The sequence below is a fragment of the Cnephaeus nilssonii genome (genome assembly GCF_951640355.1).
Source record: "Cnephaeus nilssonii genome assembly, chromosome: 16".
Lineage (NCBI taxonomy): Eukaryota > Metazoa > Chordata > Mammalia > Chiroptera > Vespertilionidae > Cnephaeus > Cnephaeus nilssonii.
The window spans coordinates 53271711-53289401 of NC_137087.1; the positions used below are offsets into that span (position 1 = coordinate 53271711).

At 36.8% G+C, this 17691-nt stretch overlaps 1 protein-coding gene across 1 annotated transcript in view; it reads right to left on the minus strand.

Annotated features, from left to right (window-relative positions):
• Positions 1-4490: 4490 nt before the first annotated feature.
• Positions 4491-17691, minus strand: part of CCDC186 (coiled-coil domain containing 186) — a 37648-nt gene continuing 24447 nt past the window's right edge. Inside the window, exons 8-16 of the mRNA XM_079793902.1 lie at positions 17469-17567; positions 17232-17318; positions 16208-16350; positions 13260-13515; positions 12231-12420; positions 11043-11123; positions 9152-9362; positions 7413-7632; positions 4491-6310 (exon numbers count right to left, since the gene is read on the minus strand). Of these exons, the coding sequence (XP_079650028.1) occupies positions 6227-6310; positions 7413-7632; positions 9152-9362; positions 11043-11123; positions 12231-12420; positions 13260-13515; positions 16208-16350; positions 17232-17318; positions 17469-17567 (1371 nt within the window). The 3' untranslated portion in view covers positions 4491-6226. The remainder of the gene's footprint in view (positions 6311-7412; positions 7633-9151; positions 9363-11042; positions 11124-12230; positions 12421-13259; positions 13516-16207; positions 16351-17231; positions 17319-17468; positions 17568-17691) is intronic.

Sequence of the window (17691 nt, forward strand, 5' to 3'; positions counted from 1 at the left end):
ATCCTGCCAGGCAAAGCGAGAGCGCTTTCCCAGGGACCCTGACCCCCTGGCAAGCAATACCTGGCATTTTTCTGTCCTAGAACAATCCCAGCACGGCGGTCTTTTCCACTGACCTGCAGAGTCAACTGTGTCTTGGGCTGCACAGATTAATCTGAACTATCCAGGGAAAATGTGCCAGTACAGACATTTATTGTGATAGTGTTTACACGCCTGAGTTAATTTTTCTTTTTTTAAAATATATTTATTGATTTTAGAGAGGAAGGGAAGAGGTGAGAGAGAGAGAGAGAGAGGAACATCAGTGATGAGAATCATTGATCAGCTGCCTCCTGCATGTCGCTTACTGGGGATCGAGCCTGCAACCTGGGCATGTACCCTGACAGGCAATCAGACCTTGACCTCCTGGTTCATAGGTCAACAATCAACCACTGAGCAACACCTGCTGGGCATAGCAGTTAATTTTTTTGTCATTAGACTCACTGGTGCTCAGCTTCCAGCCCTTCCTGATTTTTATCAGCGGCACGTATAGTAAATTTGGGTCCATCACAAAAGATGAGTGTGATGAGCACAGTGATGACTCACAAACACATGAAGCATTCCATATGTTTAAGATACTTTGTAAACTCTAGGCAAGCACTAAAACATTTTTAAAAGAGGCATCACTCATAAACCAATGATGGAGGTATAATTGAATCATACAAAAATATTCAATCCAGCCCTGGCCGGGTGGCTCAGTTAATTGGAGCATTGTCCCATACAAAGTTTGCAGGTTTGATCCCTAGTCAGGATGTGTATGGAAGGCAACCCATTGATATTCCTCTCACGCATTAATGTTTATTTCTTAAAAAAAATAAAAATCAGCTCATGTACAGGAGGCAGCCGATCAATGATTCTCTCTTATCATTCATGTTTCTATCTCTTCCTCTCTGAAACCAAGGTCACTCTACCAACTCAAGGAGATATAGCAGCTCTACCCAATACATAGAAACAAACACAGGGGAGCAACCAAAATGCAGAGATAAAGAAACATGTCACAAATTAAAGAAACAGAAGAAAGCAAACTACTGGATATAGAGTTCAAAACCACGGTTATAAGGTTTTTCAAGAATCTTCTAGAAACCTCCAAAAAAGAAAGGGGGGGGGGGGGCGTGTTGAAAATTCCTCAGAAATAGAACACTTCTTAAACATATGCTTCTTTTAAAAAAATAAGAATCAGGCTTTAGGTCAAGACGATGGTGTAGGTCAGTGGTCGGCAAACCGCAGCTCGCAAGCCACATGCGGCTCTTTGGCCCCTTGAGTGTGGCTCTTCCACAAAATACCACGGCCTGGGCAAGTCTATTTTGAAGAAGTGGCGTTAGAAGAAGTTTAAGTTTAAAAAATTTGGCTCTCAAAAGAAATTTCAATCGTTGTGCTGTTGATATTTGGCTCTGTTGACCGAGTTTGCCGACCACTGGTGTAGGTAAATGCGATACTCTGAACTTCTCACATCAAAAATTACAACTAAGCTACAGAGCAGTAATCATTCAAAACACCTGAAATCTAACTGAACCAAGTCCTACAACTAGGATATAAAGAAGCCACATCCAGACTGGTAGGAGAGACAAAGACGTGGAATGGCCTGCTCCCACACCCACGAATGGTGGATAAAAATTGGGATATCTCTGTTGCAGCGGTCCCCCTGAGGAGCAAGGTCCCCCAACCCAGGGTTCCAGCGGAGATTGTGGTGAGAGGGAGGGCTGCTGGAGTCCCAGGGCCCACACACAGACTTACTTGGACTCTGGCTCTGAGCTCCAGCGGTGAGGAAGCAGCTCGAAAGACACCAGGGATGTATGGGGAGGGAGTGTCTGGCACCAGGATGAGAGCTAGAGGGGCAGCTTTCTCCCAGAAATTCTGCCGGAGGCCAGCGTTCCTTTGCTGGGACACCTCCCCCAGGCACGCAGAGAGCCAGCAGGCAGGTGCCATAAATTAGTCGCCATCAACCCCGCCCTGGTGATTCCGAGACCCCGCCCCACCCAACTTGCAGGCTCACCCAAGCCATTTCCAGTGGCTTTTCCATACAAACAGTCTGTCTTGGCTCATACTTCAGACTTTCCTAAAATCTCTCAAACAAACAGCACCTGGCCTCAGCATGCCCCGTGCCTCTTGCTAAGTGGCCCTAGGCCCACACTAGCAGCAGCCAGCCTTGGTTCACAGCTTGGCCTCTCCTGGGCACCTCCAAGCCCAGCACAAGTAGGAGCATCTGCAGATCACTTTGTAGCTCATGCTGGGTGGGCCAGGCAGGCCACAGTGGTGGCTGACCTTGGCGCACCTCCAGGAGGCCCCAGAGCCAGTGGATAAAATAAGCATGTGAAAATTTGCCTCTTGTAAAAGGCCAAATTTTGCCATCAGTAATTTAAACAAAAATTTAAAATATAATCTAGCATTCAATTTAATCAATTGATTTCTAATAATTGATAGACTGAAAACAAACATGGGGAGCAAACATTTTTAGTCTGCTTTAAAAAATAAATTCAAGCAATTTGAATTAGCCTTGCCACGACTCTGCAGAATCAGTCTTTTTAGTAAGTGGTGTATGTCAACAAATAATAACATGACATTACAATACAACTTGGTAAACAGGCAATACCTATTTAATAAGTACAATATATACATAGAATTCTCTTGAAAAGCTTAATTTTATACATATTTACAAAATGAACAGTGTAATCAAATTAGAGATTATCTGTACAATACACACACATATATATAGCTATATCTATCTATCTATATATATATATATATATGAACTTTGGAAGATAAGCAAGTTTCATCATCGTAGTCTAAATGGACAGCCATATTGCATTTTAAAAAAGGATTCCATTCCAGAAGAAAAATACAACTTTAATATACAATTATATTTTTCATTTATTGTCCTGAAAATTCTTGATGTTTGAATACATTTTTTCTATTATTTTCTCTTCTTCAGCCTTGAAAAGTTTTTAGGTTTCTAGTGCCACCAACTGGTGTTAAAAATTAATAATCTTAGTGTCAAAAAAAGAATTGTTTTAAAATAAAAAAGTTATTGAAAAATAAGCTACCGGAGTCAACATTCATAAGGCAAATTAGCCACACTGAATAACAACATGATTGATAAAAATATTTTCACCATGGTAGTATATATAACATTCACAACATTAATGGTTTCTAATTTAATTTTCCCCTACTGGTAAATATTAGTCTAAATTTACATGTAAAAATCTTTAGAAAATAATACAGTGCAAAACAAAGTTTGGAAACACACGTGACTGCATGATTAGATAATCTTTATAAGCATCAAGTAGGCATTAATAATTTACTAAAATGGCAAAAACCGAATGCCACTTTATGGTCTTTGGATTTTTTTTCCTTTTTCTTACGGAATAATTAATCACCAAACTGTGATAACAGTGTGGAAATGTATATAACTACCAAGGGAACAGCAACCTGCTGTCGCGCACCTCAGTAAGGATTCATTTCCCAAAGAGGAGCGGCAGAGTGAGATTTCTGGGTCACCTCCTTACACAGGTGGACTGACCCTCTTCCCATGGGGCTGGTGGGAGTGGCAGAGGCTCAGAGCTGCCGTTTCCTCCCGGGTGTGTTCTAGGACCATACCTCCGGGAGGAGGGGAACTACTTTCTCTGGCCTGTTCACCAATATCATCACGGTACCTAGTATGGTGCCAGGCAACAGGTTTTCAATAAACATGTTTATTAAATGAATAAATAACATGGTAGCTTGATAAAATTTAATTTCAAGATAAGTCTATTTAAATGGTGATGAAGAAAGTTAAAAAGGAAACAACAAAGTTCAAGCTCGTTATTCTGCTCAAACACACTATTTGCAATCCTTGAAACTTAACACACTGAAGTTTGGAGGGGTATGGGGAAAAAGGGAGTCACAGTAAACATTCACTTTAAAATTGAAACCTGGTGAAGTGTATACATACACACACACACAAAATCATTTCCAGCTCAAAGAAACCAAACAGCCTTGGATGTGTACAATTCATAATGAACATACAAAAAAAATTCCCCCCCAGATCTGAGGTTTATCCAGACCATTTTCCTTGTCTGGACTCCCCATTCTTTTCTCTATATATTAAACACAGTAAGGGAAGCAGGCCCTCTAAGTCAGAAGCTACGTGTGAATCCGTGTAGAGATAGAGATCTGACAGATGCACATTTTTGTACATTTTGCTCAGTTCTGACCCATATAAAAAGGATGCAGTAAAAACTAAAGAACAAAAGGAAAGTATTTTCTTCAAAAGTTTTCCAGAGTTTCTTATATTTTAGGGGGAAAAGTAACAATAAGTCAAAATATGGTTTACAATAGCTTTCTTCTATTATTGTTTCAAACTTAAACTTCTCCAAATGAATGGTGACACAAATGTCAATATTGGAATGTTTCAATTTTGTATGTAATAAATGTATATATATATATATATATATATATATATATATATATATATATATATATATATATATATTTTAAGAGTGTATAGACATAGGATCACTATTTGGTCTCCATTAATACATTTTGTGTCTTAGAAGAAAATAAATATTGTAGTGTTTGAATCTGTATCACATAAGAAGCCGTAAAAATTTAGTTACCTTGGCTACTCTAAGTAGTCTTTGGGAGTATCAACTATATATCTAGAAGCAAATGGGAAAATAATTCCGATTTGATTGCACTTACCCTCTTATTCTGATAAATTACTATTGGTAAAAAGAACAAGACACATTGTAAGACTAATACTTTTTAACAGCTATTTTTAAAATAAAATGTTTTAAAACTTGTATTTCCATTTTGAAGTAAAAATATTTTGTTTTGGGATGACAATACATAACTCAATATACAGAAAAAATAATATAATGAATCATTTAACCCTTAGTAAATCATCTTTTTAAACGATGACTAAAAAAATGTTAAAATCCATGAAAGGGATATTGCCACCACAAGCCCAACTTTGAGAGCAATACAGTTCTTGAAAGGCTTTTAATCTATCATCCCAAAGCTTACTTAAGGGGAGAAAAAAGAATGCAAAAATCCAAAACAAAAATGAGGCTTTCTGCAAGACAAAAATATAAGCCACACACAGAAATTATAACATATGAGAAATTATAAGAAGCAAGAAAAATTCAATGACATAGAAATACTGACACTACAACTGGCAACATTCAAGTTGCCACATTGCAAATAAATATTGTAAAAACCCAATAGGATACATAAATTTGGCTCTAAAATTCCTTTGGTTACAGAGAAGTAATTATTTTGTGTTTTAAATAAATACACTGAAACGCCTCATCTGTGGGGATTGTAGGATCACTCCACTATAACATGTAAGTATATCAATAGTGAAGAATGGGAGCTCAAACAGTATAGAATGGGTGCATTCCCTTGGGAACAGAATCTTCATAAATATTTTAAACGTTTATCTTTGCATTTGATATTAGTAAAACTCAAGTATTTCAGTTCCAAAGAATTCACTATTCATCTCTGTTTTAATAACTAGTCAATTTCACATTTTAAAATGTAATTGAAGTCCACAGGAATTTTCTAAATGAGCATGTTATTTTAAATCATATTTTATGTAACTGAAGATTTAAAAACCTCAACTATGAATTCAAACAATTTGAATCTGAAAAAAATGTACCTAGCCCAGATAAGGTACATGCCTGATCATGGGCCAATTACCACCAGCTAGCTTTCCTATTAGCTTCCATTAAAATTAAAAGATTTAAGGATCACTGGTACCCTCCCTAAAACACAACCAAATGTCATATTGGAATGTCAAGACAAAAATTTTTATTTTTTAGTTTTCTTTAAGTTAGGAAAATAGCATATTACTGGTCCTTTCATGCATAATTTTAAAAAGCTGGATCATTTATGACATTATGTGTTTTAAAAGGGAAAAAAAAGGAGAAGGGGTTTTCAAAAGTCCTTGTAATGCTGATCATTTCAATGATTCTTAGCAAATTAAACTAGGTTGTTTTGGTTCTATGGCGGGCTATAACCATAAGAAAACAAATTTCACCAAGTCTACACTCTTACGGGATACACCGCAATGCATTGCTAAGGTAAGGACACTGTTCTATACAGGTGAAGCAATCATTCTTTACTGGCGGACACAGCAGGGGAAGTTCCAACAAGGCGGGGCAGTGACCCTGCTCCTCGTGTGATGGTTGTCTCTTCACTGAGCAGCAGCTTCGGATTAGGCTTTCTTCGTCCTCTGTTCTAGTTCATGCTGGTGTTTAATAAGACGTTCTATTTCTGTTCCAAGTGTTTGTAGATTTTCCTTTAATCATTTGAAAAAAGAGCAAAATAAGAACAGAACTACTAAGTATAATAAGTAAAAAGGGTTCCACTTGAACTACCTTTGCCTAAATTTTGAAGAGTGATGATTAGTCTTATAGGTTATGTGATATAAACTAGACACAGCTATTTTCAGTAAAGTAGTCCTATATAGTACAAAGTCATACTTGTTTTTTTACTGAAGCTACAGCAAATTTTACTACATAAAATTATTACCAAAGTTAAAAAATAATTTTTGAAATCCACTACTAACTATCCAATAGTTAAACTGGCTCATCAATAGACAAGTGAATAAAAAAGCTGTGGTACATAAATACAATGGGACATTACTCAGCCATAAAAAAGAATGAAATCTTAGCATTGGGAACAGCATGGATGACCTAGAGCAGCAGTAGCCAACTGGCGGTCCGCGGACCACTGGTGGTCCGTGAAGTCCGAAAGGTTGGCGACCACTGACCTAGAGGGTATTACGCTAAGTGAAATAAGTCAGACAGAGAAAGACAAATACCATACGAATTCACTTATATGTGGAATCTCAAGAAAAAAAATAAACCAACAAACAAAATTAAAGCAGACTCATAGATACAGAGAACAGACTGACTGATGGTTGCAGAGAGGTGGGGGTTTGGGGGGGCTAGGTGAAAAAGGAAAAGAGATTAAGAGTCCAAGTTGGTAGTTTTAAAACAGTCATGGGGATGTAAAGTACAGCATAGGGAATATAGTCAATAATATTGCAATACCTATGTATGGTGCCAGGTGGGTGTTGGAAATATCGGGGGGAACACTTTATAAAGTATATAACTGTCTAACCACTATGCTGTACACTGAAACTAATACAAAGTAATACTGAATGTAAATTATAATTGAAAAATAAAAATATAGATAAACTGATTTTTTAACTCTTTCTTTCATTGCTATGTTAAAAAATTCTACTTTTCAGAAAGAGAACAACACACTCATTTTATCTCTGGGTAAAATGTTATCTTGCATTACAGAAATAGTCCACTATGTATTGGATCAAACTATGAAACAGGCACCATTTTGCCATGTTTACTGATGGGTAAGTGAACGAGAAATATAAATACCTTCAAAGTAATATTTTTTAGTAACGTATCTTCCAAAACAGCCTGCAATTTTCGGTTGATCTCCAGAGAGAGTTCCAATGTCAGTCCACTATCAGCCGGATGGGATGTGTACAGAGACGCCATGATGCCACCCCGTCTACTTAAGTGGACTTTGTTAAAATCAGATGCCTCTGAAGAAAGGGTGCCTGCCTCTTCCCGTAAAATGTAACTCTGAATGATTCTGCAAAATAAAACCACACTATCAGTTATGTACCTGCAGAATTAAAAACGTTGGAATTTGCAAGAGTCAACTAATCATAAGTATCAAGATGACTAGCATAAATACCTACAAGATTAATAACAGAACTATATCAGGAAAGAAAGGAATTTTCCTTATTCAGATGCTTTCCTAAAGACATGTAAACAATGCCTTTCCATTTCTTTCCTAATTACTTAAATAAAAGTATTTGAGCAGTTTTTTGTTCCTATTTCAGTTCATATTTTCAATTTTCCTGTTAAGCTTAGAACTGTATTTTACTCTTTTTCTTTTCAAAGTTATGGGCAAACTTTTCTCTAAGTCTAAAATTATTTCAAAATAAACATGAGAAAATCATGGGTAAAGACTGCACGATCAAAGCCCGTAAATGAGCATGGCATTTGTGAGGGGTCTGGCGCAGCACTGTCCTGGAGTGTCAGCACGGGATGTGGCTCTCCGCTCTTGGTCCGTCACTTACAGGATGAGTGCTGAATCTGGAACAGTTAGTAATTTGACCTGAGCCCCAGTGACTTATCTGCCAAATTAGAGAACTCATTCTCTCCGAGTAGATGTAAGAAATCAATGAGCTATCAAGTCAACAGGCATCGTGCCTTGTACTTAGTAGTTGCCCAATAAATTACCCCACTATGTTCTACCCAGCAGGAAAAATAATTCACAACACTATAAAGCTCTTAGAATCAGTCATAAAAATAAAAACCTAAGTAGAGCACTTTAAGTCCAAAGTTATTTTAATATATCAAAAAAATTAATGTCAATTGGTCACCATCATGAACAACACAGTAATTATCCGGACCAGGAAGTTCATAACCAACAGATGACTTCAGTGGAAACAAATGGTCACTGACATCCTTCACGCTGGGAAGGCAACAGTACCTTAGGCAGAAATTCGGGAAAAACTAGCCAGATTGTATAAGACCACAGCGGATGTCACCTTTGTGTTGGGATTCAGAACCCTTTCTGGTGGTGCCAAGACAACTAGCGATGGCATAATTTATGATTCCTTGGATTACCCAAAGAAAAATGAACCCAAACACACACTTTCAAGACATGGCCTATCTGAGAAGACCTCAAGAAAACAGAGGAAGACGCAAGAACAGGCTGAAGAACATCCCGGGGACTCAAAGGCCAACATTGGTGCTGCAGAAAGTGAGAGGAGGTGGGACAACAGGAGTGAAGATTCTTGAGTGACTTTATTTGTGGCGACTGCAGATTTTTCATGAGAGGGTTAATACACTAAGAACTTTAAAAAACATTAATGTCTACTGAAATCTATTATCCCCTTAAAGGAAAGATCTGTGTTTTCCTTAATCTCTGTATTCCTAAACCTAGAACACAATAAGTGATTAACAAAAGATTGGGAAGTGAATGATGATAATTATTTTTTGAAAGATAGAATCTTGGTGTGATTAATTCAAAAACAGTAAGTTAATCATCTGAAAAATGGTATTTTAAACACAAAATATGTGACCATAATAATACGTACTTTGTTTTTTTCCTAATTTCTTCCACCAATTGCTTGATGTGATCCTCCATAAATTCTATCTTTTCATGCTTCCGGGCATGTGCTTTCTGCAGCCTTACTATCCTCTCAATCAACATGGCCTTGTCTACTTCTGGGAAGTTATCCACAGCTACCGACGACCCGGTATTTTCCGGAGATCGATCTTCTGCACTGCTTCGAGCATTAATGGACCCTGAAGAGAAAAATAGTTTAGGTACTGTACCTGGTATAGAGTCATCTCTAATCTCATACTGTTTCTTCTAGTATGACTTTCAAATATCAACTCTAACAGAGTTGGGCACAGGACCCAACACAAGTCATACCTGGTTTGAGTTCTTATTTCTGAACATACTGATGATAGAAGTACAAAAAGATCTACTATGTCTTTCAGGAATCGGAAGAGGAAAAGTCAGAAATAACAAGTCTGAAGTAAGACCAAAACCAAACCAAGAAAAAAGAGACAGACAGGGAGAGTAGAATACAGCCACGTGGGCTAAGCTCAGTCAGCTCAGCTCAGGAGCCTGGCCTCCCTAGGTTCAATCCCACGTTCTAGCTGTGAGACTTCGGACGAGTTAATTCAACTTTCTGTGCCGTGGTCACTTCATCTTAAAATGAGAACAACAACACTATTCACCTCACAGGATTATTATCTTCATTTAAGTGAGTTAATACACGTGAAGTGCTTGCAACAACGCATATACGTAGTGAGCTCTAAGTGAATGCTAGGTATTATTTTTATCAACATCAGTTGTAAAGCATTTTTGACCCTTTTACCTACAAAGTTAACCTTTTGCACTTGGATGTCGAGTGTGACTCGACACAGTCAGCATTAGAATAAAGGAATCGAGAAAAAAGCAAGCGAGTGCAAAGGGTTAAGGTGTTTGTTTTTTTTTACCCCATTCTATAGATTTTAGACAAGCAATGTATCTTATCCAACATCATACACTAATAAATGGCAGAGCTGGGACCTAAATACCTATGTGTAATTTCCAATCCACGTTTCTTCTGCTATACCGATTCCCACTATCATACCTGTTGATGGCATTTTCTCCCCTAATATGCAACTCCTGGAGCAGTGCAGTCTAGTGGCATGCGAGGGCTTTAGAATCTGAGCGCTCAGTCACTGAGGATTTTGGGTGAGTCATGGGAACACGCTTTAAAGTGGGAATTGTAACATGACTTTTGCAGAGTGAATGATATACTTAAAGCACTGAGCATGGTTCCTGGCATTCCAAAATTGATAAACACACTGATATTTTGCTAATTACCATTTTCACAATGTTACCAATTATAATTTCATAGACTCTATTCATTTCTGCTGTACCATAAGCATATTTACCATAAGAAGTGCTAATATTTTAAAAATACATGTGTGTAAATACATTTAAAAACCTGATATAAAACAATGGTCACTTCAGTAGTTCTCAGGTGTTAAAAGTAATATAAAAGTAAAAAGAGAGACCACACTACAGCAAATCTCTCTGTAGGGATGGATACAAATTGAATTTAAGAATGGAAGAGGAAGTTGTTATACAGAATAGAGACAAAGCAGGTAAGAAAAAAGGAGGTAGAGGAATAGGTGATAGAGAACCACGTGACATACACCTGAAACTAATATAATATTGTATGTCATCTATACTTTTAACTAAAAAGAGCTTTACATTCCAGAACTGGGAGTGGGAGGTGGGGTGGGAGGGAGAACCACATGGCAGACTTGAAACCCTGGATAATGGAAATATTTCTTATAATATGTACAACTACTACTTTTTAAAATTCAAAATGAAAGAAAAACGTTTCAATACCTTTTAAAACAAAATATGCTATTCCTTTTTATAATCAATCACAAAATAACTAAAACCATTAGTTTTTTTACCTGATGAACTAGAACGACTTCCCATGCTGCTGACTTCTTTATCATAGCCTCCATTCTCGACCTGATCTAATTTTCTTCGTGCTAGAGAAGAAAGAAATGGGTTACTTGTGACAATTATCATGACCATTTATTTGCTCCTACTACCTCTGATTTTTATTGCTAAAATCACTTAGGCCAGGAGGGCTATAGGTGTCATTTATACAAAATGACATCTAGAAATGCACAGGTCAAATACAACATATATAGAAACATTATGATAACAACTGATACTGGCTGGCATCACTTAGGTACACTGAGCATAACTTCTGGAATCCTAAAAGATGTAGAAGGATACCAGAAATTTCCCCAAAATTTCACTTCAATTATATCTATAAAAACAAACATGGCAAATAGCTGAATAAATTTATATTAAGTAAATGCTTAATCTCTTTTATTATTATGTTTAATCCTGTTTTGACACAAATAAAGCAGAGGGAAATAGTAGAGAATAGGAAGTCAGAATGCATATCTTATTCGCCTTTGTACCCAAGCACAGGGCACACACTCCCAATAATTATATGAATTTTTAAATGAAAGAAATCTGGATTCCAGCTCTGGCTATCAATCACTGTGTTTGGTTAATCTATAAGCTTTCTGGGTCTCAATTTCCTGTACAATGAAAGGTTAGGTCTCACCGATCTCTAAGTTAGAGGTCTACTATATAGGATGCAAGTTCGAAAGATGCTGCAACAAAGCAATTCATACACAAGTATAGGGAGAAAATTTTAGAACTACTATTAATACTTATGTTTAATCTGACCGTTTAAAATTTCTATTTTTCTTATTGTCTAATATGCATTGGTAACATTCCAATATACATCAAATAGAATAACACGTTTAAAATTTATAAATATATATAAATTAGAGAAAAAGTGCTGAAGTAATTTTAGGAGTATGTGATCAAAAATATTTCGACACTACTGCCTTAGGTTCCATGAACAAATGTCCTTTAGCATAGAAGATGCTACAGACTATTCATGTAACTGCAAGAAGTTTAGCAATTTGGTTTATGAACAATAGTACATTCAAAAGAACATAAGGCTCTAATCAATGTGGTAGAACCTGATGTGAAAAGTATTTTTTCTATAAACCCTAAAGATTAGAAGAAACAAAAAACATTCCAGGTCTAAGTGTGGAAGAATTTCCTACCTTGCTGAAGTTGTTTGGTAAGGTCCTTGACACTAGAGGCATGCTTACGTCTTTGAGTTACTAAATCATCTTTTAATTCTTCAACTTGGGTACTCAATGCTTTAACTTCTGTTTGTTTACAAGTGAGTTCAGCTTGCAGAGTCTGGACTTCCTCTTTTCGCAATTCTTCCTCTTTCAACAATCTACTTTCCTAAATATTAAATTAAGATAAAACAAAAAACACCAATTTTAATAGGTGACTTGTATGTTTCCACTATTTCTCACAGTTTAAAACATTAAAAATACAAAGTCTTTGATAGTAGATTCTTCTATCATCACTCCTTACCAGGTTTGTTTACTGAGCTCCTCAAATTCTTCACATAGCAACCCAGGGGGTACATTACTACATTTACTAGTTTACACATGAAAAAAAAACAAGTAGTACAGGTCTCTGTATTTTTTTAACTAAAATCTCAAATTATTTTTATAAATAACTTGAAGGCACTCTCATAACTCGGAAATATTAAACCATTTTTAAAGTACAAAAATGTAAAGTACTTTTAAAAAGATATAGTAATTCCAGCCCTAGCCGGTTTGGCTCAGTGGATAGAGTGGCCTGCGGACTGAAGGGTCCCAGGTTCAATATCTCTCTCCCACATCGATGTCTATGTTTCTCTCTCTTTCTCTCTCTCTTTCTCTTCCTCTCCCTCCATTCCATTTTCTCTAAAAATCAATGGAAAAATATCCTTGGGTGAGGATTAAAATAAATAAATAAAAAGATATAGTAATTCTAGTTAGAAATGTCAAAAACCCTGATTTTCTTATTTTCAAAAGTGAAATACTTCATAACCATTTTAGGGAAATTTTTTATTATAAGCTACCTAAGTTGAAAGGAAAACCGACATTCCTCACAGCATTTGAAAAATTTGTAAGAAAGTCAGTGCCAATAAAAAAGAGCTTAGATCAACTACACCAGGTTTATGCTAGTAGGAAATTGATTGGTGCGTCTTGCTATGTTGCTTTAAATGGTGAATGTACAATTATACTTACCAAGTTGGTATTTGCCTGTTTCATTTGCTCACACTGGCTTTGTAACTGACTTTCACTACAGGAAAGCTTGTCACACTGGGACTGTAAAGAATTGCATTCAGACTGAAGTTGTGCGTTTTTACTAGTAAGCTTTTCTGTAAATAGCAGTAGCTCAGATTCTCTTTTCCTACTGCCTTCGATGTCTTTTTGTAGGTCATTAATCAAAGAATTAAGACTTTCCACTTCTTCTTTCAAATTCTCAATTTCTTGTTTACCTCTAAAAAACAAAGTTTATATTTAAGAAAAAAAAATTAAACCATTGAAAAACATTAAACTAATGGTTTGGGAATTTTCATGGAAGAAAATGCTTTATAAAGGTATTTTTACTTGTGAATGACTAACATATACTATGAACTAAGAGCTAGGAATACAAGGGAGCATGACAGACATGACCCCTGCTTTCAAAGTTTTTTGTCAGGTAGAAAAATTATCTAAGTGGGGTAAACATTTTTGATGATGAAAGCACCAAGCGGGTCACCCAACCTAGTGTAAGTGATGCTTGAATTAATCCTTAAAGTAGGGGTTAGCAAACTTTTCTTATAAAAGGCCCCAACAGTATCCAATTTCACTTCTGGGGCATTTGGCCTTTGTTGCAACTGTTTGATGCTGCCACTGTCGTGTCAAAGCAGCCACAGACTACACATAAAGGAATGAGCTCAGCTACGTTCCAAAATGTAATATAAAAGACAGTGCTGGGCTGGGTTTCGCTTGCCAGCCACAGTTTGCTAATTCCTGACCTAAAGGAAGAACAGGAATGAATGTGAGAACCAAATACTATGTTCCAGGAAGGGAAGCTGGGAAAGGAAGAAGAGAGTGAATTCTTGTGGGTCCTAACTAACAAATGCTCAACCATGATGAGGATAAGGACTGCACTATATCCCTGCCACTTAATACAGGGCTTGGCACATAGAAGATAATCAATCAACATTTGTTAACCAACTACTCCTGGAATGAAAGCGTGAAAGAGGAGAAGGCACAGAGGGAGAAGCAAGGAACAGGTCACTGATGACCCTCCAAGCCATGTTAAGGCATCTGAACTCATGAGGCAATCACTGGAATGTTTTGAGAAAATTTCCTTTTTAAAAAGATGCTAACTGCAGTGTGGGAAATGGATTAAAAGGAAGAAAAAATATTTAGAAACTGCGGCAGTTTTCCCGATGAGAGCTGAAAATGCCTTGGACAATGGTAGTAGCAACAGGAATATGAAAGTAAACAGACTGAAAGACATTAAAGAGACATCACTAATAATAGTTTTGTCTAGTTAGATATGTGAGGGGAAGGACAGAGGGCCAAGGTGTCCCATGTGAATACTATCATCATTCATCTCAGGAACATCATAGAAACATAGTTGTGGGTGGGAAAGATGAAGCTTTGGACATATTAAAGTCTGAGGTGTCTTTGATACTTTTGTGTTTAGAACTCAGCAAAATGGGCTGAAAAATGACGTGATGGTCCTGCAGCATACTTTAAGAATAGTTAGGATCATCCAGGGTAATGCACTGAGAGGTTGCTGGTTCGATTCCTAGTCAGGGCACGTGCCTGGGTTGTAGGCTCGATCCCCAAGAGGGAGGGAGGGAGGGAGGGAGGGAGGGAGGGAGGGAGGGAGGGAGGGAGGGAGGGAGGGAGGAAGGAAGGAAGGAAGGAAGGAAGGAAGGAAGGAAGGAAGGAAGGAAGGAAGGAAGGAAGGAAGGAAGGAAGTTTAGTGGTATTAATACTGAAAACTCAAGCCAGGCTTAGTCTGAGGAAATGTCTACTAGATTTAAGGAGGCATAGCAGTTTTTAATGGAATGTTGGGATAGAAGCTTGGATGAGTGGAGAGGGTTAGAAGAACAAAGAAGTAAATGAAGGACAGGTAGAGATGACCCTATAAAGATGTGTGGCTGTGAAGGAAAGGAGAAAGGTAGGAGAAGGTCACTGGAGCTTGATGTTTGTAAGATATAATAATATTTACATGTAGAAAAAAAACACAGTCAATAGAAAGAGAGCTGTAAGAGAAAAGGATAAAGAAAGAATAATCAACAAAGACCCTGAGAAGGCAGGAGCGCATGGGACCCATGGATGAAGTAGAGAACAATTCCATTCAGAGGAACAGGACAATTTCTTCCGTAACAGAAGGAAAAGAAGGAAGAATGGTTGTAGATGCAGGCAAGTTCAGAGGACGGATAGCAAGAGGTTTTGAACTTGTCAACTGATAGCTCCCATTTCTTCTGTGCAGTCAGAGTAAACAGTAAGGTGAGAAGGAGATGAGCATGTGAAGAAAGCCGTAAGGTTTAGAAGAGATGCTAAGAAGATGGGGAGAAGGCTCTAAGGACACATGATAGGATTTGAGGTGCATTAATATTCCCAGGTGAGGCTGCTAATCATGAGTTTATAGCAGTGTCACTCTGGAGGACGGTGAGGATTTCTTTAGCAACACTCAGCAGCCTGGATACGAGAACTATCTGGATTCAACCTGAATCCATGCTCTGCCAGGTAATTTCATGAGTAGTTTAGCTAAAGGGTTTTATAAGAACCCAAGGAATAACTTCAGATCCTGACCTCAAGCTACATGCATACAAAGATATAGATATAGATGTATATCTACCTTGTAGGAGAAAAAGTTAACTATTGTGTGTAAGTAACAGAATTTGAAAGCTAAGTAATGAATAAAGAACCCAAACCCATTCTGTCTTATAAACTGCTACTGACAATGTTCAGGAAATATAAACTTTGATTTTTTAGAAGCTATGTTGGGAACTTCAAAGATAATCCAAAAAAATTCAAAGAAATACCAAAATTTAAAAAATTTTTAGCCAGTAAAATTTTTAAATTATTCTTGTTTGATGCAATAATTGCATTTAAAACTAGAAACTTGGGATAGAATTTAAAAGCCTGTTGATTAGCACAAACAGAAATTGCTCATTTTATACCTTTGATGTTGCTCCTGTATCTGATCTGCAATTTTCATTTTGTCCAAGAAGTTCTGAATTTCAGCTTTTTGGCGATTAATAATTTCCTTGTATTTCGATAATTCATCTTCTGTTCTTAATCGTTCATCTTCTAGACATTTCACCTACCACAAATCATAACCAAGTTTAACTACTAATATTTTCTTGTTCCTTATTAGCTATTTCAGGTAGTGGGTAGATATGAACAATCTAAGCTGAATTCTGAAGCTGTGTTAATTAATGTGAAGAAAACATAATGGGAAGTTAACAGTCCTGGGTTTCATCTCAGATTTCCTCTGATTTAGCCATGGGAATTTCAGTATGTCACTTTATTTTTGCTGAATCTCCATTTATTCACCTGAAAAGAGGACATACCTTCCCTACCTACCTCAAGGAACTGGCATGAGAACAAATAGAAGAGTACAGGGAAAACACTTTGAAAATTACTGTGCTTGCAAACTCAAAGTGGTTACTTAAAAGCCTATTTCTAAATAAAAGAATGATATGCAATGGTACTGTTTCACAATTACATTAAAAGGGATACTAGTCTTACAATAAAGACAATAAACACCTGAAAAGAACTTAACAGATTGTTAGAAATTAAAACTGTAATAGTCTTGTAAGACTATTAAATATACCCAGGAGAAATATAAAGAAACTCTATTATTTTCTCATACTCACAGTTCTAAAATCCAATTATCTTTCCAATTAATTTGCTGATAAGACTGCCTTTGGATCAGAGGCCCAAGGATAAGTTATAGATCCAGCAAATGTGTTAAAAAACAGGAATGTTGGAACACTTGGAAGAGGTTGAAGTAGAAGACATTTTCATTTCAATAAGAGAGTCCATTTTATTGCTAGGGAATTGATATTCTACTCCTATGAGTTCTTTCATTTTGGAAAACTTCTAAATAAATACCCTTTCCCCAACAGTTTAAAAATCAGAATGAGTCCAAAATTAAAAATGTTTACCCTTTGTCTGAGCCATGACCAAAGATCTAATTACCTTTGTTCTCAGTGTTCGTAGCTCATCCATGCCCTCCTTAAATGTCCTCTTCAGATCCTCCAGTTCCTTGATTTTGGCATGATGCATCTTTTAGAAAGTTTAAAAGAAACCACAGATCATTATGTACTAAACTAGATCCTGCTCCTCCCAAAGGCTTTAGAAGTAGATGACAATAAGTACTCGTTATTCCTCTCCTGTATTTATTACACAATCTAGGGTATACAAAGAACTACTCACCTCTAGCTGGTCAGATTTTTCCTGCATTTGTTTTTCAAGCTCTCCTTTTGTGACTCTGAGCTTGGCATCAAGCTCATTTGATTTAATTTCTTCTGACTCCTAATGGAAAATAAATTTTAAAGGTATAACTTAATTTTTAAAGTTTTATACTTTGAAAAGTGAAGAAGGCTTTTGCAATTCAGTGTGTTAATTAAGAAATACATAGTATATGTATCTACAAATG